General features: G+C 37.9%; 2 protein-coding genes across 2 annotated transcripts; one reads left to right on the top strand and one right to left on the bottom strand.

Annotated features, from left to right (window-relative positions):
• Positions 1 to 4,097: 4,097 nt before the first annotated feature.
• LOC136255933 (uncharacterized) lies at positions 4,098 to 4,922 on the bottom strand. The gene has a single exon (XM_066048845.1). The coding sequence runs from the start codon at positions 4,887 to 4,889 to the stop codon at positions 4,248 to 4,250; it is 642 nt and encodes a 213-aa protein (XP_065904917.1). The 5' UTR covers positions 4,890 to 4,922; the 3' UTR covers positions 4,098 to 4,247.
• Positions 4,923 to 5,308: 386 nt separating this feature from the next.
• Positions 5,309 to 16,739, top strand: LOC136256732 (protein FAM98B-like). The gene is made up of 11 exons (XM_066049740.1): positions 5,309 to 5,449; positions 9,164 to 9,312; positions 10,117 to 10,313; positions 11,253 to 11,369; positions 11,421 to 11,501; positions 11,661 to 11,777; positions 12,279 to 12,367; positions 12,417 to 12,489; positions 14,406 to 14,520; positions 14,569 to 14,601; positions 16,413 to 16,739. Exons 1-11 carry the CDS (start codon positions 5,391 to 5,393, stop codon positions 16,574 to 16,576), a joined length of 1,194 nt encoding a protein of 397 aa, XP_065905812.1. The 5' UTR covers positions 5,309 to 5,390; the 3' UTR covers positions 16,577 to 16,739.
• The last annotated feature ends 5,965 nt before the right edge of the window (positions 16,740 to 22,704 follow it).

Genomic DNA, 22,704 nt, shown 5'->3' with positions numbered 1-22,704 from the left:
GTTGAATAGACATTTCCTAGTATGTACAGTATGTTTTCCTCCCTTTAACTGAATTAAAGTATACATGAGAACATCTAGATGATTGGCATAAAACATCAAGTGAGTTCACAACTTATGATAGTCTAATAATGTAGTCGCTACTTTGCAAAGAGTACCAGTGCCTATAACAACAACAATAAAGTAATAAAGCCACCCTGGGACAATTAATGCTTAACCAGAAAAAAATGAGCTTTGTCAGTGCATGCATCCTGAATAACATGCTTACCACGTACACTGAACTGGGAGGGTCCACAGTGCTAGCAAGTAGATAGAGGACCAAACCAATGAAAACACTACTTCTGGTAGCAGTTACTATAACAAGGCATGTACTCATGATCGAGCCTGCATGAATATATAGTCATGTGTAGCCAGAATGCTACTTTTGTGAGCATGCAGGCAGGAAAAGCAGGTTGACTGTATGTATTTCCATCATGGATCTATATTATGAACCATAAATGCACTTACCAATGGTTTCTACAATTCGCAGGTTCATCGGGCCTCAGTATACCTTGCTCATGTTGATCTTGGCCGGCAGAACTGACACATCCAGCGTTTCTCTCATTCTTTTTGAGATCGTACTTCTGATAAACTGCCCCATAACACGATCTCTATGAAGACAAGAGGGTTTTATCTTTAAGAGTGTTAAACTACTATAGCCTCCCATTACTGAAGTATGAAGCTGCAGCGCGCTCCTAGCTGTGTTAGCTGTCTCCAGACTGTATGGATCCTTTGATCCTGTATATCATGAGTGGTCTGTGTATACTGTAGTGTACCATATGTTGTACGTATATCTAGGTGTACTGTATGTATAGTGTACTGTATGAATTTGCCAGTAAAAGTACAGAGAGTCATGAACATTTGCCATCTACGTACACAGGCACGCATGTACATGTATAGCATAGTACACATGTACGTACTTTGATTGTACCTGAACATTCTAATAGAGTGACACATTATGTGGCTGAATGTTCTATCAAGGTGAATGCACTATTAGAGTATCTCGATCTAGCACTTGTTACAACTAGTTGACTTTCATCAGTGGTATTTAATTTGATTCCTTGTAAACCACTGGAAGTTCTTTCTAAAATAATTAATCTATCTATCTAACTATTTTCAGCTGATTCCATTGACTAGTTTGCTTGCAATTGGGGATGTTCATTGTGCTAAAGCGTAATGAAATTTACTATAACATACCCTGCCAAATTTTCTGATGGGTGCACAAGAAGATGGTGGACAAATTTCAAGTGTCACTTCATTGGTGCAGCCAACAGTGAAACTTTGATGACAAAATTTTTATGATTCATGGTAGGACTTATATGTAGTAATATAACCAAAGGGTAATGTATAACCATGTTTTTGGTAAATGCAAAGTTTAATTAATACTCTTAAGTCTTTCTATGGTGTTTTGGCTTCATGATTCCAACTCCCCACATTTACACTTGCACACATGTTGCATATAAAAGTACCATAACAGTCCATCTATATAAACTGACTCTTTACTACTTATCACTTTTTCAACTTTATCTTGAGATAGTTGTACAGTATATGTGACCTGATTGGGAAACTAGCTGTACTGTTTGAGTACATAGCAATTAGTTTTAAAATAACACCAGCATGAAATGACTACAGTATCTGACTAATAATTTCACACTAATTGGTCTGCTTTTTAGAGACATACTTGTGTAGGTATGTCAAAGCCCACACAGTGCTTTAGAGGCCTTGAGTGGACAATGGAGTAACTTAAGACCATGTACGTTATTGACTTGGAGTGGTTGGCAAAGTTAAAATATGCGTGTTTCGAGAAAAACCTATCTGAATTTGTGAAAGTTGCTTGTGTTCTGGATGCTCTAGTTCTGCGAATGTCTCCATATTCAGGCCCGCATAGTTGGTGAGTTATTGCCATTATGTATTATATAATGAACTATAAAATTATTTATCTATGATTGTAAATTTTGCCCAAAAATTATGTTTTCCAAAATCAGGTTACAAATATATTGTTTCTCATTTTCTCCAAAACAAGCTAAAGGTATGCTAATTTCAAAGCAAGAAAATGTTTAAAATCAGACTTCTTGGGATTAGATCTGAGGGCATTTAAGTGATGGTACATTCACACAGAAATCAAACTAGCTATAGCAAGCTATAGTATAGTATAAACTAAGAAATTCAGCCACATGCACACTTTCTGAGATTAGATCTGGGGATATTATAGGGGTGTAACTAATCACTGGACTGGACTACTGGACTGGAACACTGGACTACTGGACTGGAACACTGGACTACTGGACTGGAACACTGGACTGGACTACTGTACTGACATATTTTTGGTTTTACACATTCTGAAATTGGTTTTATTGAGTCTTGCCAGCTAAAGGCCTTCAGAACTTGCAGTCTGCTGCTAAAATGACGAATGTGAGGAGTGGAGTGAGCAAAAACTGACATCTAGTGATTTCACTACTATTTATTATGTTCTTCTACAGTACATATATACTCCTTATTAGTATGCTGCAGGGAATGTGCTAGTTATACTTAACCGATGATAAGTCTTGAAGATAGTAGCAAGCTTGTAAAATGCTAATAAATTTGGTTACATATTATAGTACGCCAACCAGCACATGTAAGAAGTAATCATGATAGCAGCAGAAAAAGCCTACAATTATGCAATGAGTTTGTATATTGCATGTAGGAACAAAACTTAGCTACAATAGATTGTCGTAACTATAGAGGGTATTCAAATGGATTACCATGTGCGTTATTGTATATTTTCAGTGTTTTTACTATTTCTATAGGCATGAAGGAATTCTGGAATTGATGATGATATTTCAGGACTAATTATTGAGTACAATATTTTGGCATTTTTAATAGCTATTTTGATTAGAAGTGTAGCGGTCGTAATTATAAATTTTGTGCCAGTTAATAATTTAAAACAAATTGATTGTGTGATGGTTGATAGGACCTTTGTATTTAAATTTGTACATGTCCCAGACACTGTCAACTGTACAGACCATATATAGAATATTCATTGTAACTTGCACTCATTCTGGATTCCGTTGACTGTACAGACCAAATATGGAATATTTATTGTACTCTCACTAGTGTGGGACCTACTCATGATCAGGCTCACCCCATAATTCAGGGAAATTGGTTTGTTAAATAGACTATGTATCTGTGACTGATTCTGATAGCATTTTTACGGTGGTGTGTACATGTACTGTAAGATTTTGTATGTTGCTTGATGGGAATTTTAACAATTTACCATTGCGCATTGCAGGTGTCACTTACAATGTCAGGAAGAGAAAATTGAGGTTCTGAAATTTTTTGGAAGGAAAAAATTTTCGCCCCCAAAATACTAGAATAGCAACTGACTTTGGCCATGCAACTGCAGTGTGCATTATACAGCAACCGATACAAGTATGTGTATCATATTATTGAACCCCTTTATGTACATGTTATAGCTACATGCATGATTGCAGATCTGATGTGACCGCTTATATTACACAAAAAGCAGAGTAGTCTGGCGTTTATGCGCAAATGATCATCATACCACTACAGCTAATGATCATCATACCACTACAGCTAATGCTTATTATGTGCTATACTATTTTAAATTGCAAATTAAGTAAACAAGAGGTGATGTAATAATCCAAGATTTATGGTCACAATTACGCATGTAGTACCACAACAACTGAACAATGAGCTTGTGGTTATTCCTTGTATAATGTGTGGTTGTGGTCTTAGACCATAAGTATGTTCATTGTGTGTCACAGCTGAATAAACACATGATAGTTAGAATATTTTCTTCAAAGGTCAACCTTGTTACACACTACGATAATGTAAAGTTGTTCTTGGTACGAATGTTTTTCGTCATGGTATTAGATTTTAAGGTTTTGTGGTACCATTAGCTAATTAATTACCCTTGTATTTGAGTAGTGAATCTTTAGTAGCTATTACTTTTATACATCATAGCAGTAAACATGTCGTGTTTGCAAGGCCGTTTTTGGATGTATACACACTGAGCCTTTTGGTACCACACCCTTTTCAATTATAATACATCCAACAAGTAAGTAAATGAACTGTGCATAAAGTATAATTACGAAAAATATTACTCAAAAATGCTCATCATATATAGATTGCCTAATACAGCCACTTACTAGTAAAGTTCTGTGTATGATGCATATAGCCACATTGTGTGGCATGACAGTCAAGCCCCATTAGTCACAGTTCACCATGATGTATGGATGCTTCTTTGGATCAGTGTCAGTTTTGCTAGCAAATCTTGTGTCACGGCCATCTACGTTTTCATTAGTAGCCCAAAGAAGCAGGCCATAGTTTCGTTTCCCAGCTTTCCAATCTCTCACTGCAGATGTCACATCAAGCTCAACAAAGCCAATTGGTCTATCGGCGTAAATCTTCACTTCTCCTGTTGGACAGTCATTGGCATCAGTGTCATCCAAACCAAGATATGGTCTGCTCCAATAATTGTAACGGTTTCGCTTAATAGTGGTAGCTTCAGACTCCTTCCAAGATTTGAGCACTCTGTGAGCTTGTATTGTACGGGTGATGAATGGGGCTTGAGCTGTTGACTGCCAGCTGGCCTTGTGAGAGTACCAGTAGTACAGGTACATCATGGCATGGTTGACAACGCTGCAGCTGCTTGGAACATCTTGGAATTTCACCAAGGAACGCTTTATTGGGTACCCAGGATGTTTACCCGTGATCAAATACTTATGGTAGTTATAGTTGCTGGTTGATCTCTCTATCCAGACATCTTCCACCACGTTCAGTCTGTACCTTTCTCCTTCTCCGGCGTAGCATGAAGCTGCACAGAGCAGAGCTAACACTGCTGCATACATAACTATTTTATACGTTTGTGCAATCTGTCTCGCTTACGGCGCATTTATGGACAAAATAATCCGGATATTTCCGCATACTGTCCACTTTTATCAATGATGCAAAGCAGCCCTGGCAGCACATTTAGCTTTACCATACATGCAGCTGCAGTGGGTAGCACAGGAATGCACATGGGGCCTCAATCTGGAAGGGCAAGGCAAGCATAGGGCACGAGCAGTGGAAGATAAAAATGCTAGACTAGCTACCTGAGCAAATTGGCTGCATCACCGGCTGATCGACACCTGCGGTCTGTCCCGCGCTACTCATTTGGACACAAACTACTGGACAGACTATAAGGTGTCTCAGCGGTTGTTTTTTAATAGCTGCAGCCGTTCGTAGTCTGCAAATCTGCTGATCTGTCGTGATATGGCTCACGTGAATGACGCCACGCCCAGACAATTAGCTCTATTTAATTCGCACCACAAATCACTGTGACTAAACAAAAGTGAAGGAGGGAATTCGAAATGTCAGACTTCCAAACTGCACTAGCGAATGATGTGTTAGACTCTTTAGCAGCACTAGGGTGAGGATTAACTAGTGGGACTGGCAGTTGTGTTGTAGTAAGCTTATGTCATCCTCTATGTCATTTGTGTCATTCATTCACCAAGCCAACTGACAAACTGTTGGTTCCAGGCACGACTAACTCACCGCCTATTTAGTGCAGCAATAAGACATACGTTTGCACGCAAGCAAAGGTTGGCGTTGTTGTGCTTAATGGCCTCTGCACAACAATTTGTGACCATGGTCAAAGCCAGTCAAAACTGATAATTACCCATAGAGGACTTGCACGCGTGAAGCAACGGTTGCTAGGCGGACATGTTTCGGGACAACTTTGTATGGCGCATATTGGGTCAGAATGAAGGTATCGAGATTTATTCACTAAGCCCTGGGTATAGTGGCACTGGGAAGCGGGGCTGGTTTCGAAATAGAAGATCTTATCATTAGCTTCGTGAAATAGGTGGCTAATTAAATTTCGATACATTACTCACCGATTCTAACTTCTTCGCCTTTTTTAACGAGCTTGGTGGTATTTACAACACAACTTAACACTGATTCGCTTCATTACAGCCTGTACCAAATCCTGAGAAAGCACCTTTCAGCCAAAACGCTGTCCCGAAACATGGCCGACAGCTACGGTTGCTTAGCAATTACGACGATTTACGTCACGCTGCAAGTCCTCTATTGACTTTTCAAGGCCATTTTTTGACCTTATTTATAGTTTCAAGCACTGTGTATTTGTGTGTAGCTTTGACAATCTTTGGAAAACAGTTTCGTCATTGTCCTTAATTGCTCTTGTCGACTATTGTTTTTACTATGACCATGGTTACAAATTGTAGTACAGTAGCTGTTGGAGTGACATCCCTTTTGTGCTTAATCACGGAAACACTGTAAATTCCACACGCTAATTTGCAGAGCTTTATTTAATTCAAAATGTTATGTAGTGAGGTTTGATCAGTATCAAGATGTTGGAATGCCATTGGAGCATTCCCTTCAAAGTATCTGCTATTCAGTTTACATACAAAACAGAGTTTCAACCTTAAAATGACAGGCCTAGATTTCTGCTTAGGTGTGTGCCATCTTCTCTGCCGTTGATCAGTCCTTTCAATTCAAGTGTGTCGAGTTTAACTAGATCAAGCTAGATGGCTCAGGTCTAAGGGAATGTGTAGCCCTGAGATTTCAGCCTAGACTCCTTGCTATATAGCCAAGGGTATTAGTTGATAGATTCACTCAGAATCATGGTGGGAATACAATAATCATGGCTGTTACTGCACTGCATAGCCAGCATATTGCCATCGCACCTTCCGGAGTAGCAACTTATGGGCTACTTTACTGACTAATTAGTTACGTAGCCCAGGAAACTTCTCTTACAGAAACAGATAAAGGAATCATCATCATAACTACAATGTAGAAGCAGTTCAAGATTGACACGAAGTAATACGGATAGTATATCTGGACATTACCGTCCGTTACATAAGATTACATCATAGATTACTAAAATATATGGCAAAAAAGATGCTAAGGGTTTCAAGATTTCTTGAGATTTCAAATGTGGCGTACAGGATTTCAAGGGAGTTGCGGACCCTTCAAATTTAGTACATCAGGTCATTTTGACATGCTGAAATTTCCATAAATTTAGTTTCTTCTAGTACTTGCACTACATGTACCACACATGGTGTAGGCAGTACACAATCTACTTTTAATAGTAAAATAAAAACTGTACATGTATTGCTCGATGTGCTGAAATGCCTGCTAGCATGAGACAGGTACCTCTTCATGGGGGGGGATACATCTTATTACTTTATCAAATGATAGGTTTTATGGTACGGTATCATATTATAGCATCTCACCATATCAGCCAGACCTATTTTAGCAGGGTTCACGTAAGAGAGGGGAGGCGAGCATGCCCCCTCAAAAATTTAATACACCTGTGATATACATGACGTGTGTATTTTGACAGGTACTGTAGCTAAGAACTGTTCCTGAGAATGTATCAGGAACAGTAATAACTTGAGATTACTGCTGGTTATTCTCATACTGTACTCTAGTTATTCTCAGGTACCTGAGAATGCACAGTCCGAGAGAGTCTAAATTTCCTGGATGGGCATGCCCCAGACCTTGTAGATGCCATTTACTTATTGTTAGCCTATGGATCTTTGTATCATCACTCTTTCATAAAACCTTAATTTTGCCATCCCTTGAGTTACTAGATGAAGGGATCAATATCCAATGGACTGGCTACTCGACTGGAAAAGGTTTACAAAAACTAGGTAGTCTGGCGCCATTCGCCCCTTTGCCAAAAGTAAGAGTCTGGTAAAATACAGGTACTAAATCATTTCTGCCCCTCAAGTTCGGCATTAGCCAATTAGTGTGTGCCAGTGACGTTCACACACAAATCACCTTGGCAACGCAAAGCTTTTGTTCAAATTGAAGGGCAATCATCTGACATAACCAGCAGTTACGTATGCTGTCTAGTTGAATTCCTTTTGAAATGATATGGTATTTGTATTTTTACCACACCCTTATGTGTAGGGGTGGGCAGTGCCAGACTAACCAAAAAGCCTAACAAGTGCTAATACTGAAAATCAATCGACTAGTTAATCCTAAGGCTGGGACGAAGCTTGAAATTTATATTCGAACATTCGCTAATATAATATTCGAATATTCGAAGCTTCGGTGTTGGTAGGTTTTCTTGTATTTATGCTTAAGTTTTATATTTCTAATAAGTTTGTAAGCATTTGGATAATAGTTTTGAATGACGCGATCGAGCGATTGCAAATGGGCGTGTCTGCTATACTGCAATCATGTATAGGTAAATACCAACTAATGGCTTTAAGGACATTTTTCATGCACTTTATAAGGCATTAAAGCCTTCTACCACAGTAGAAAGAAAATTTTTCATTGGCTAAAAAATGGGCGTGGCAAGTGACATTGATCGCGCAAGATGAAAATCGATCGTACAAGGTGAATAAGCTGCTGCAATAAAGAACAGAATGTTTATTCGTAATTCTTTTTGTAGGTTATGAGTGCATTACGAAGCTTCGAAGGATAGTTTTATAATTCGAAGTTTGCTTAACCTTCGAACCTACCGAACATTCGAAGCTTCGTCCCAACCCTAGTTAATACTATCCTTGAAGTGATCAACCACTGTATGTATGAATTTTGCAGATAATACATAGCATGCTATTAATTACTTTGAGCTTGTCATACAGTGTGATAGTACTGTATATTAAGGATCATAAAGAGTTTTGGGCTTTCTTACCCTTCAAAATCACTTGAAAAACAGCCTCACTTTTCCTTCAAAACAGCTTGGCGGTATTGGCTAAGCATAACCAAACCCAAAAAATGCCTTCAAAGCGACCCCAAATCTTTCTAGCAAGTTTCTGTGGAATTTTTTAAAATTTCCAATTTAACAGAATTTTCTACTAACTGACTAACTAAACAATGCTTTGTAACTCAATGATGCTTGAGGCTACAGGCTTGATTTGTTCACTTCGATGTCACTTTGTCCCGAGGCATGCCAACCACAGTACACACAATACATGCAATACATTCAACTTCTCTGTATTCAGCATTCATGTAATAGTGGGTTAAGTATCAGAGAGAAACTCTGGACAATAAATCCAACTATAGCATGTATTGAATCCAGCTCTCCAGTTCTCTGAGTAGTGGCAGCCTGTGTTATATCTGTAGTGTGTACTGTGTACAGTTTGGGGCTAATGTTGCTTGTCTCTTGTAGATATGAAGGTGAACTATCTGATACAGCTGCTCTTAGTAAAGCAGTTCAAGAGGGACTAGCTTCTCGGCATTATTGTCAGATCATAGTACAATTGTGTAGTGAACTGAAGGAGACTAATAAGATGGAAGAAAGTGTGTCTCCTCCACAGGGTATGGTATCCATGTCTGCTTGTCATAATCATAACAGTTAAGGGGCTCCAAGAAGTTTTGTATTGTAGACTCCACTGTCTATTTTGTCAAGACCACTTATAATCCTGGGATATAACTTTGAGACCATGTTAAATGGCAGACAGCAGACAGCAAAGTCTTTTGTCAATCCTAAAAGAAGTTGTATGTGTATGTATACAACTATTCATGTATGTGCTGTTGACTTGAGAGTATACTACATACATATGTGGCTTTATGTCCAACATTTATGCATACAAGTAGTTGTGTTTATGTGGTTGCCACGGTGGCAAGTTTAAACATTATAGTACACAAGATATAGTGGTGGCCAATTTGTTATTGAATTACAAAGCAATGCTAGATACTTCCTTTTTCCTTGTTGCCCATCGCCTCCCACTTCCTTGTTGTGATAAATATTAGAAAACAAGCCATTATCATAGTTTAACAGAATGTTGTTTTGATAGTTAGAGATGTCATGAAGTACACTTCGGTCATGTTGGGGACCTACATACAGTACTCAATAAGTTACTATAGTGAGAATTATTTAAAGTCCACGAGTATTGGTTTTGTTGTGGTCAAGTGTGTGTACATACAGTGTATGTAAAAATATTATTCCGCATGACATGTTATTCAAGTTAGACTGTCTATAATAACAAGATGACAGTAGTGATTTAAGAGCAGTCACACCATATAACTATAGGCACCTTAAATTAATTGTCACAATATACTGTACAGTTGACATACATTAGGTAACAGTGCTGTATACTGGTACATGTTTACTGTGTACAGGTGTTGAAGATCAGGACACATTTAATTTAGAGATGAAGGGGTTTCTCCAAGAGCTACAGTGTCCCTATTCATCACTGACCAGTAATATTGGAGCTCTTAACAAGGATGACAACAGGATGTTGTTGCTAAGTTACCTGTTGTCGGAGTTACAAGTATCACGTCTTCTGAAGGAGGAAGACAAGCAAGCTGTTGTCAAGGTAATCTTGAGTAAAAACTGTTAAGTTGATAACTGTACAAACATTCTAGCGTAGTCTAATTTTCATGGTCACTTGAATAATGTGACAGTTAACAGTTTTCTTGTTGGTTGTGTGGTTGTATGGAATTTGCTATACAGTGGAACCTGTCTAAAGTGGTCACCTTCGGGCCAGAAATATTTGGCCTTTATAGAGAGGTGGCTGCCTAACTCAATATCCTCCATAAAGCAGCCATAGGCCATAAACTGAGGTTTAGTTACATAAAAATGCATTTAGCTACACTCCAGTACACCGCCTACTTACATAGCAGACAAATTAGCAGAAAAGAGCCTGAAGCTCCTCTGAGTTTGGAGACAGCAATTGAGCTGATTATGATTCCTAGCTACAAAGTCTGTGAAGTAAAAACAGGGACTTCCTTAAAGACGGTGAACTGTTAATGTTAACTACACAATTACAAATCCAGGAATCAAGATCGTGATGTGAGCTTTAATTAGAATCACTCAAAGAGGCAAAACCATGGAGTGGCCACAAGCTTTTCTATACTGTGAGTTTATAACTTTTCCGTATTACAGAAGTATGAAGTAGTGCAGCTAGTTTACTCACCGTAATGGCTATAGCTGGCTGCTTTGTAAGAGGCCTTTTGTGTAGTGAAGTGCTGTTTGGGACTGCTAAAGCTGGCTGTTATACGTGTTATAGAGGTGACCACTTAATGCAAACTATTTCTGTACAAACTGATTGGGAATCGGTCGGGACCGTAGTCACATGGCTGTTATGTTGAGGTGACCACCCAACTCAAGTGACCATTAAGGGAGGTTCCACTGTATTGTGTTAAGGGCCCCAAATTTGAATACTATCAAAGCTATAAATTAATTCTCAGTGTTGTGATAAATGGCTGTTGTCTTGTTTTAGTCTTGTGAATTAAATTGTCATAATAATTTGTAGCCTAAGGGTAGTCCAGTGGAGGAACAGTTAAGGGCCATCCTAAATTGCTATGGCATCACCACTCCTCCTCCTGCTGACACGCCTCCTCGTAAAGTATTGGAGAAGGTAATTGGAAAGGTTAGTGAAGCAATGGGATTTGCATGGTGGATTAGGTGATCCTCCTTACAGACCAAGCAAGCGTTATCAGAGGCCACACCAGATCACATTAGCAAGCCACTAGTATCTAAACCATTGACTGTGGAGCAATGGGTAAGTGTGACCTCCATGGTGGGAATGTGTTTGTCATAGAGACCTGAGCAGTACATGCATTGGCTTTGTGAAAGACACAGACTTCAGAAATTCCAATAGGTTCTATACTGTTTAGTATGTGCATAAGTCATGCACAAATTGTTTTGTGTTCTGCTATAGGCCAATCTTGATCGGATCAATGATTCCTTGACTCGTGAGTATGCCAATCGTCGAACCATGTTGATCATGAGAGTTCAGTTGACTGGACAGTCCTTTGGATGGTCTGACAAGTCAAAAGTGAGTGACTAAAACTATACTTACATATGTACAATATATAAACAAGTTGCTGTTTGTCATCAAATGCAAGCTTGAATATGTACCAGTGCTCTATTTTTTGACTATCATCTAGTAATAAAGCTCCTACAGGTATATACGGCAGGGCCATTAATAAGCACTATGGTAGTAGCCGTAGCACTGGTTGCAAAGTAGAGATTGGCATGCTCAAATAGAATACTCAGAACAATCTTAAATGTACTCTAACTGAACAATCATTGTGTTGTTGTTGAATGGAGCTTGCCTGAAACACATATTAGTCATTACACAGCCATCACTTGAGCTGACCTATCGTTTATAGCTTCCACCAGTTGTGTGTTAGAATAGGGTGGTATCAATTGATGTATGTTGCATCTTGTAATACGATATTTTGCTATGCGGATGACTGTTTAATAAGAGTGGTTTGAAGAATACCGGGGCTCAAATTTGTAATGTTCCGTTGTACTAAACCATTCTTACCCACAGGATAACGATCTAGCTAAAGTGTTACAAGAACATCAGAAACTTCTCAAATCAGAAGCTCCAGTCAGTGTAGCTAGAATATTGGCTGCAAGGTACTGTAGTAGTACACATGTCCTACCAGTAACACCAGTCCAACTACAGGTCAGACCTGACTGTGATACAACCAGCTAGTAGAGGTGTGGTCAGACAGAACACTCAGTCAGTGTTAAACAAGGTACATACTTGTATTTATATCTATAGTGTAAATCCTAATAGTCCATTAGAGCAAAGCTATAAGCCTACTACAGTGAAACCTCCTAATAATAGAGTATATAGCCTCAATTATGAACTTGTCAGTGATGGTGGAACAATGGTAGTCCAATGAAATTTACATGCTAGAGGCTGAAGTACACAACAAGCATATGCAACCGCATTCATGCCATAATGATTCTTGGGAATTTGTAGGCATGCAGGAATTACAAGGTCTTAGGTGGTACTTTTATAGTACTGTACAAAAAAATACATGACTGTTCTATTAGAGTACTTGCCTGCTGTGTTTAGTACTGTACGGGTTTCTGACCTATATTTTTTTTAACCTGGTACATGCCTGGTTTCCTGAAATTGGTTTGACAAAAACCGCATGTCTGCATGTAGGTTGGTATGTCTGTCCAACACCCATGTAAGTCAACAAGCTTTGACGTACAGAAAATAAACCTTCATTCAATGAATAAAGGCTGCTTACATACTACATTAAAGGTTAGCTTTCTGTTTTCGTCTTGTTTACTTTAAGGGGGTATGTCCAGTCACTGAAACCATGTTGCTGTAACATGTGTATAACAACATAACCAGGCCTATTTGTAAGCTACCAGAGAGTTGGAAAAGGGCATGCCCCTTCGTATACGAACGAAAATTAGGAGCAGCCATGATGAGGCTTTGTGTAGAGAATTTGTGTATGAAAACACAAAGCTATAGAATAGTCAAAAAGATAGAATTTGTAGCTTGAAGTGGTTTGCTCGAGTTGTGCTTTGTGTGAGTACAAGCCTCAATGCAGAGGCGGAGGAGACACCTTTATTTAGGGGGTGGTGAGCTTATCTAGGGGATGATATGGTTTAGTGTGTGAGCAGTCTGAGGGGGGGTTGAGGGCGTGCCCCCTCTCAGGAAATTTTGAAAATTAGGCCCTGTGAGATTAATCTGGGAGTGATTTTAGCAGTTTATTAATTACTATTAGCAAGAGTTAATAATATAGAGAGGAGAGTGTCTAACGCCGTATAGTCCTGTAACAGATGATTGCGCAGAAGTTAAACGGCTTCTTTTCCACGTAACGACAGACTGGCTAGTATATTTTCGCATTTAACCACAAAGGCTATCCCAGACACAAGGGCGTGCGTTCAATTCGATGTTCAAGTTCACCACGAAGAGCATCGCTCTGTTGCGTAAAGAAGTGTGGCTGTTAACCTCGAAGATAACTCTGGGGGAGAGCGTCTGAGAAACCAATAAACACTGAACCAAAGGCGGAGTATCGCTTCGAATTTTCACTGCGTCGCCATGTTACCCTACCTTTGAGCATTCTTCAATTGAAGGAGCACTGTTCCCTGTACATACAGCTCAGTCTTTAGTTCAGTCTTCGAATATTCTCGAGGATTCATCACGGTGCGGCTAAACTAATTGCGGTAAGGAAACGAACAAATACTAGAAGCCTGTACGTTACACGGAAAGGAAGCCGTTTAACTTCTGCGCAATCATCTATTACAGGCCTATACAGCGTTAGACACTCTCCTCTCTTATTATTAACTCTTGCTATTAGTTTGACTGTTGTATTAGGGTGACTGCTCTATTAGGGAATCTCGATCTTGATTCATATAGAGTCCGTTGATTCACTGTAATTGCAGGTAGTTGTATAGTTAGCTATTTGGTGTAATACAATCAGCGCAATTACTCGATGATAACTATGGATAATTTTAGGGAGCTAAGCCCCTCATAATCTTTTTGACAGGGGCTACAGCCCACCCCCTTCTTTCTCCGCTCCCTACAAAACGGTTGCTACCTTACTGTATAATATTCCAAATTTTAGAGCAGATTCCTTATATTTTTAATTGTACTGCAATAGTCCTGTGATATGTTCTTGTTAACCCTTCTGTAATCCTTAATAAGGTTTTACTACAAGGAAGAGTTCCTGACCGTGGTGGAAGGCCCAATGAGACACGTCCACCTCTAGAAATGCCATCATTCAAACAGAGAACAGAAGCCCCTCAACAACAGAGACAAGGTAAATTACAGAGACCAATATGCTCATGTGATGTCTTACCTTATATAGGTAGAGGAGGTGGAGGCGGTAGAGTACAAGGAGGTAGGTCATCTGGTTGTGTAGTATGTAAACCGTCACCCCTTGGGATCCACTTTTCCCTGTGCATTCAAATGTACATGCCATGCAGACAAGGCTCTCCTTGCAAATATGCTACTCTACTCATGCTTAATGCTTTTCTGTTTCATAAACATGGTACAGTAGCTTTTTCCTATGGCCCTTTGTTCCAGTAGGTACTGTATCATCATCTTCGTACTGCTTACAGTAATCATAGGTGAGTCAGTCAGTCAGTCAGTCAGTAACAATCAATGAGTTGCCCAACAAGACAAGCAACACCTTATGACAATTAGCACTCTGGTACACTCAATTACCCGAATCTCCATCCATTATCCAAATAGTTATAAGTGACTGCTCTATTAGTGTATTTCGTCATTAGGTGAACGATCTGTTAGAGAACGTGTATGTTCTATTGGAGTATACACGTGAATGGGCCTCATTTGTTTGAACAACTTCACTTATATGAACACTTTTATGATTGAACTGGCACGCAGATCCAAAAATATCACCCAAAACCAGCATCACTCCTTCATGAAAGCTTGGAAGATGGTTAGGCATGGGTAAAGTTCATAAATGTCTTCAGAGCAACTCCAACTCCTTCCAACAAACTTCTATGATTTGAACCAATTCTTGCTGATTAATTGATGCCTTAGTGGGTTGCATCTGAACATACATGTATAAGGCTTTCAACGTAAAAGTATGACAAAAAGCTAAAAGGTAGTTGCCTTTTGTGAGTAGGAAAAAGGACTTGTGAAAATGGTATGATCAAAAAGTCTGATCAAAGAAAAAATGCAAGTTTAACTTGGAAATTGAAGCTCTGCTCATATGATTGCAGTTACCCTAATAGGGCATAATTGAAAACATGATAACTTGTTCACACAAGCATGTGTATTGAGAACAATGATGTTTAGAAAAAATTGTAAAATTTCACATGCTACAATGAAATAATATGCAAGTTTTTATCGTATTGCTGGCTAAGCCAAGCTATGAAACGGTGCATCCTCCAATAAAGCCAAGGTGAAAGGTTGTGAAATTAATGGTGGCAACCAAGAAATGGGTCCAATGGTGATTGATCATTTTAATGATAACACTCATCATTAAAAACGATCAGCGTTAGCATCATTGCTGCCTTTTCTTGGCTGTCACTTTTGATTTTGAAACTTTTTTGATCCCGTCTTTTTGGGGATACACCCTTTTTCACAGCTTGGCTATCATGACAACAGCTTTTTTACACACATAACTCTGAATGTTTATCAGATTTGCACAAAAATTGGTACTGACGTTTGCTTTTGGGTCCCCTTGATGTGTGCTAAATTTCAGAAATAACTTGATAACATATTTGTGTCATGATGGTTTTGCAAAGTGTGTAAAAAGGAGAAAGAATGTAGACAAAACCCAAAACTTTAGTCATTCATATTTTCAATTTCATTCAAATTTGCATGTATCCTGTCCACAACTCATGATCATTAGGATAAAGGAGCACATACAGAGTCACACATATGTGTATTGCATTTTGTTCTTCCTGTTAACAACAGGTGACCCATGAAACTCTTTTTGATAACTTCACAGCACTGTAACTTCCACAGCTTAAAAAGTTTCCCTGTAACTGTGGAGAAGAATTTAGAGCATACAGTAAATAATCTAACATCTAAAAATACCACAAAAACACACTTTTCAGGTTTCAAAGGGTTTTAACAAAGTAATTAATACTACATTGGTGTGGCATGCTAGCCTCTCGACACCTTACTATGTGTCGTAGTGTACATTTCAAGTTACATAATATTACTTACCACATTTAGGTTGGGGTGGAAGTGGTAAGAAAGGTGGACGAGGCAAGGGAGGAGGACAGTGGGGAGGTGGTGGTGGACAATGGGGAAGTGGTGGTGGTGGTGGACAATGGGGAAGTGGTGGTGGTGGTGGTGGCTACTTCGGTGGAAAAAGTGGAGGAATAAACTGGCACTGACAATGAACAACATAATACATTATGATTTGGAATTTATATTCTGTTTAACCAATAATAATGAATTCAAGCAACCTATAAATATTTTATGTTGGCTATAGTATTGTTACGTGTGTCAACCAAGATAAATTTCCAAATGAATATATATACACGTGTTTTGATTTCACAGTGTTCAAGGGTTTTCTTCATTTGTGATATTTGGATTGATTTCATGGGAGGGTCATTCCATACCAAATCAACAAAAATAGATCCCGACCCCTTCAGATTTTCATGAAATTTGGCATAGACATATACAGACTCTACTAAGAAACTTTCTCACACCAAAATTTGGCCCATTCTATTGATCTCATTTAAGATGACGTCTCCAAGTTTATTACAAAATACTACACGGTTTTAATAAAATAGCCATAACTTTGTCAGTGATTGTCACAAAATCTTTCTGTTTAGATTTTTGGAATGCTCATTAAATTCTCTTTCAAGTGATATATAATGCATTATAATTTCTCAAAGGAAAAGGTAAACCACCAAAATGTGACTTTTTCCTTTGATCTTACTTTTTTCAAAAAAAGATATTTTAATTACTTTCATTTTTTTGTTCAAATATTCTTTTAATACCCTTCTTTCATGACAGTAAGTGTGAAGTTGGGATGGCAAGTAGATCATGAGTTATGACTAAATTTACATACTACTGGGGATATAAGTATGAACGCTACTACAACATTATAAACTTTACAATTAAATTATAGTATGGAATCTCATCAGAATGTGGTCAAGTTGCAATACACATACAGTTGGAGGCATAGTATAGAATATCATAAGATGATTAAACAGAAACATCAACACTTACCATTGCTGAAGCCACACCAATATCCCCTATTGTTATGTATTGTAGATAATTTGCTACCAAAGCCTCCCACTATATGGCATCAGGAGTTCATAAAATCTCTATTATGGACTCCTGATGGTGTTTGCGCCAAAATCATGTTGTCATCATAACTGCATCGATATACATAACAATAGGGGATATTGGTGTGGTTTCAGCAATGGTGAGTATTGATATACTTCTGTTTAATCACCTTATGATACTTCTATACTATGCCTCCAACTGTATGTGTATTGCAACTTGACCACATTCTGATGAGATTCCATACTATAATTTAATTGTAAAGTTTATAATGTTGTAGTAGCGTTTATACTTATATCCCCAGTAGTATGTAAAATTACGTATTTAGCCATAACTCATGATCTACTTGCCATCCCAACTTCACACTTACTGTCATGAAAGAAGGGTATTAAAAGAATATTTGAACAAAAAAATGAAACTAATTGAAATATCCTTTTTGAAAAAAGTAAGATCAAAGGAAAAAGTCACATTTTGGTGGCTTACCTTTTCCTTTGAGAAATTATAATGCATTATATATCACTTGAAAGAGAATTTAATGAACATTCCAAAACTCTAAACAGAAAGATTTTGTGACAATCACTGACTAAGTTATGGCTATTTTATTAAACCCATGTATTTTTTTGTAATAAACTTGGAGTGGTCATATCTTAAAGGGAGATCAATAGAATAGGATGGGCCAAATTTGGTGTGAGCAAGTTTTCTTAGTAGAGTCCATGTCTATGCCAAATTTCATGAAAGTCCAAAGAGGTCAGGATTTTTTTTTGTTGATTTGGCATGGAATGACCCGGGATATAGGTTTAGATTTTAAACTGTAATGTAGTTGTAACTTCAGTTTTGTGTGTTAATGTTATGCACACTTGTAAAGTTGTGAGCACTCATGATACTACTTCGCTCATCCAACTGCTCAGATTTTCTATCTTATTTGGTGGGAAACTCTACAAGCAGCTACAAGTACTGGAAGTGGCCTGAAAGGTAATAGATTGATGCATCTTTTGTGTAAATTCATATGCATGCTTGCTAACCTTGGAGAGTTATGCTGGCTTGAATTCTTTAAAACCGTTTATCTCGAAACTTCTAATGTGCAATTTGGATCGTTTTTCCAAAATCCAGTCACAAATCATGATTAACTTATGTTGTCATCTACTACTCTATAAGATGATAAGTGCCTAAATGTCTATAATTATATGCTAGAAATTAATTCTATGTTTAATGATTGAAATCACACAAAATTAAATGTAATGCTCACAACTACGTACATGAGTAAATATTTGTGCTACATAATTATGTGTACAGAGGTGTATAGTACAATGAGTATTATGTGTGTATGCAGCATATAAACATGTGTTAATGTAGGAGCAAAAACTGCAGCTTTTAAATACCCAAAATTTAATGGCACTGAGTTTACTGCTTTATGTACTCTTGGCAATGCTTCAGTGATATCTTCTACCACTGAGGCACGTTCTTCAACCTTTTTGAGCTTTTCCAGTAATATTGACCATGTCTTTCCTTGTTCAGTGCTTATCCTGGAGACTTTCAACAGTTCTCAACAACATTATTGGGGGGGCTACTGTGGTATTTTTTCCCTTATTGCATCAACTTCGAGTATCTTACAATAAAGCAACATCTTGCCATTCTGCTTTAGGAATTACAATTGTGACAAGATCATACATTTCTGGCTCTTAAGAAATATATAGACACACAACTTATATATTAGCAAGACACAGCCAGTGGCGTAGCTACCACTGAGGCAGCTGCCTCGGTAAAAAATGCTCAGCAATTCAGGCTAAGCAGGCCTGAGCTTTCAGTGGCATCCTGAATTTTCTACTCAGTTACTACTACAGCATTCAGTACTGTATCACACATAATAGAATCTATATGGATGTAGTACTAAGCAGGGCCGGAGCCCACGGTGACAAATGGCTGGACCACTTTTCAGCTACTTGAATTTGTATCAAAAAGATCGAGATACTCTAATAGAGCAGTCATCGCAATATACTCTAATAGAGCATTCAGTACAGATTATAGCCACTATTCTCATTACACTGCTTGGTCTAAATCACGATAAAATGTCTTTAAATTACTTTTTCAAAAGTTCCAGTGAGTCAACTGCATGGCATTGCATTGAGCTACTAAATTGATCATATCATGCATTAGCAGTTACAATCAAATAATAGCTTCCACATGCCAATTTAAATAATTACGTCAGGTTTTTGTGTTGAGTTAGTCTAGTAATTGAAGCACGGTATATATACTGTAACATTAACTAAGCCGGAGCATTCAGTACTTTTGACATGTAAAAACAGCACTCTGAAACAGTTTTTTTCCATGAGAGTCAACCTGCAAATGCCGTACCACCCAAACTTGAAAGTGTTTGTGAATCAGTTGAGTCAGAAGCAGATCCTCTCAATTATGCCATTGTATAAACTTTGCCTCGGTAAAAATGTTTTCCTGGCTACGCCACTGACAGCTACAATTATATAACTCACTTTTTTCTAATAGCATTTTCTTTTTTGTAGTCTGTCAAAGTTATATTATCTGTTATATTATCTGAATTAATTGGGAGGTGGTAACTGCACTGATTTAGCTAAATAACAAGGGAAGTAAATTAAGGCATTACAATGCAATTATGTATTTAGTTATACATCTTCCAAACAACCACTGAAATCTACACCCTACCACATCTCAAATTGGACCACTTTCATGAGGTACAAATTCTTGACAGACATTGCACCAGCAAAATAATTAATGATAATTAAATTTTATGGCATTTGGTAACACATTTTAGAATTATGCCAGTAAATAGCCAGCAAATGATAAAAAAATCATGATCAAACATGAAAGTGTTGTTTGTTAATATTTTATTTTGACAGAGTGTTGCAGTGCTTTTTGATCATAAGGCCCCAGGATTAGTTGCTTCACAAGCAAAATCTTGAGAGTATAGAGTTGGTAAATCAGCATATTAAATAGAAGAAATCAGTACAAAATGAGTGTGAAAATAAGTAAGAGGGTGTGGTCTTAGCTAAACTATAATTGGTTCACATGCTTTTGTATAGGTTGAATAAATTTTCATATCATTACAAAATTGAGCACAAGATTAGCCTACAAAATTATCATGTTATGGCTGTAAATGAAAGCAAACAGATTTACATAAAGGGGTCTTCCACACACATCAAATTACACAGCATGATTCTTATACACAAATACTGCCTGTATTTATTCCATCTATATGTTTTTGTGTTGGAACTACTTCTACAAAATTTCACTTAGGCTCAAACAAAATCAGATAACAAGCCCCAATACTGAATAGCACTGGAGTTATTTGTGCTCTGTTTTGCCTTGAGTTTTTTGAATTAGTTGTTTCAATACTGACTAAAGACAGAGTTAGTATATAGGTAGAATTGGAACACTATTGGAACACTATTTTTGTTGTGTTGCCAACTTTGACAGCTCATGATCTTAAGCCAAAGGCTAGAATTCTTATTGTATGTGTGTGGAAGATCCCTTTCACAAATCCAGTACCCAGAATGTTGTAATGAAAAGGTATTGGTTGAAGAGATTTGCTCTAGAGATGTTAGTGCGGTAGAATCAAAACAGAAGCTGCAGGTTTAGAAAAACTTCTGATATGACGATAGATGGCAGGGTTTGAGTGCTAGTGATGAGGTCAGTTTCATAACTGGATTTAACCATAGCTGCACTGTGCTGGAATGAGTCTTCAGCTTGACTTAGTCATGTTGCATTGTGGTATAGAGCACTTGTAGGTTTTTTTAAGAGTATGCAAACATTTTAATTTGTGACGTAAATCTTTGGTAAACCACTTAGGGTATTGTTTAGAGCGGAACGGGAATTTGGGGATAAACAACATCATAGCTTCGTAAATAACATACTTGATAATAGTCCAGGTAGTTTCGATATTGGAAATGTAAAAACAGTTGATAATGTTAGAGTTGAAAATGTATTCATTCATACTGAGGAAGTCTGCTTTGGAATAGTCATATACATGTTGTCTGATGACTCTGGCCTGACATGAGATAGTCCAAACATGATGGGCAGAAGATATTTGTTCATTATCATTTGGGCAGACTGAAATACTTCCAATGAGATTCTCAATGTTTGTTAGGAGGAGATCATAAAAGCATCGCCAACTGAAGAATTTTCACAAAGAGTATCCCAGTTAAGGTTGAAGTCGCCTAACAATATAATGTTGCAGGATGGTGAAAACTGGGACAAATGGCTTGAGAGGGATAGGATTTGTGATAGTGGAGTAGGATTGGGAGGCAAGCATACAAAAAATAGGATAGAGGTTTGTGAAAGTTCTACCTTAACTCAATGATTGGGAGAGGGGAGAATTTTACTGACAATATTGTCCAAAAAGCTGTTGGAAAGCCAGGTCCCAGTAATTGTTACAATGTCAAAATCCTGGGAATAAATCATAGTTTGAAGTGAGGATAATTAATTTGTTAACAACACTTCTTATGTTCTTATAATAGCAGTCATTGAGCTGCTGCAGATGTTGCAGAAGATGGTAGATGTCATTAGAGGGAGTGGAGGATTATGACCAGAATGACATAGTTCAGAATGTTAATTTTGGTACTGTCAATTAAGTTTGTTGTCAATGAAAATGCCTTTGTTTCTGATTTTAATTTTTTGTTAAAGCCTAATCGCACCAATGTCCATCTCTCTTTTAGTAGTACAGATTTAGCTTTCCTTTCAGTGGGTGTCAAATCAGATTTGATTTGTACTGGAGCTTGGAACGAGGCAGTTTTGGTTATGTGGCTTCTGTGGATCATAGGAACTTAATGAGAGGGATGTGAAACATCAGATTTGTACTTACCCAATCAGAAGCAATCTGTGACTAAATTGGCCTGAATTGGAAGATCAACTTTGGCGAATTCATTGTAAGTCATTTTCCAGACAACCAGATTCAGATGTTGTTAATGCCATACATGACTGTGTTGTACTTCTTGTCCTCATAGCTACATATATACCTGTAGTGACTAAAAATGATGATGGTTTATTGTTAGGGACAATGTACCGATGTTGATTCATCAGGTATTGATACAGACTTGCTCCAATGACTTGACCAAGGTCTAGGGAGCTGTGAGTTTCAGTGAGTAAAGCAATTGTGGCTTTCAGATCTAAGATGGTTATGGCATGTTGCTTTAGCTAACAATGTGAACAGTAGAATGGATCAGAGGAATTTTGTAGACTGGTAAACACAGATTATCAT

Source organism: Dysidea avara, chromosome 5 (genome assembly GCF_963678975.1).
Source record: "Dysidea avara chromosome 5, odDysAvar1.4, whole genome shotgun sequence".
Taxonomy (NCBI): domain Eukaryota; kingdom Metazoa; phylum Porifera; class Demospongiae; order Dictyoceratida; family Dysideidae; genus Dysidea; species Dysidea avara.
This window is presented reverse-complemented; position numbering and strand designations above follow the sequence as displayed.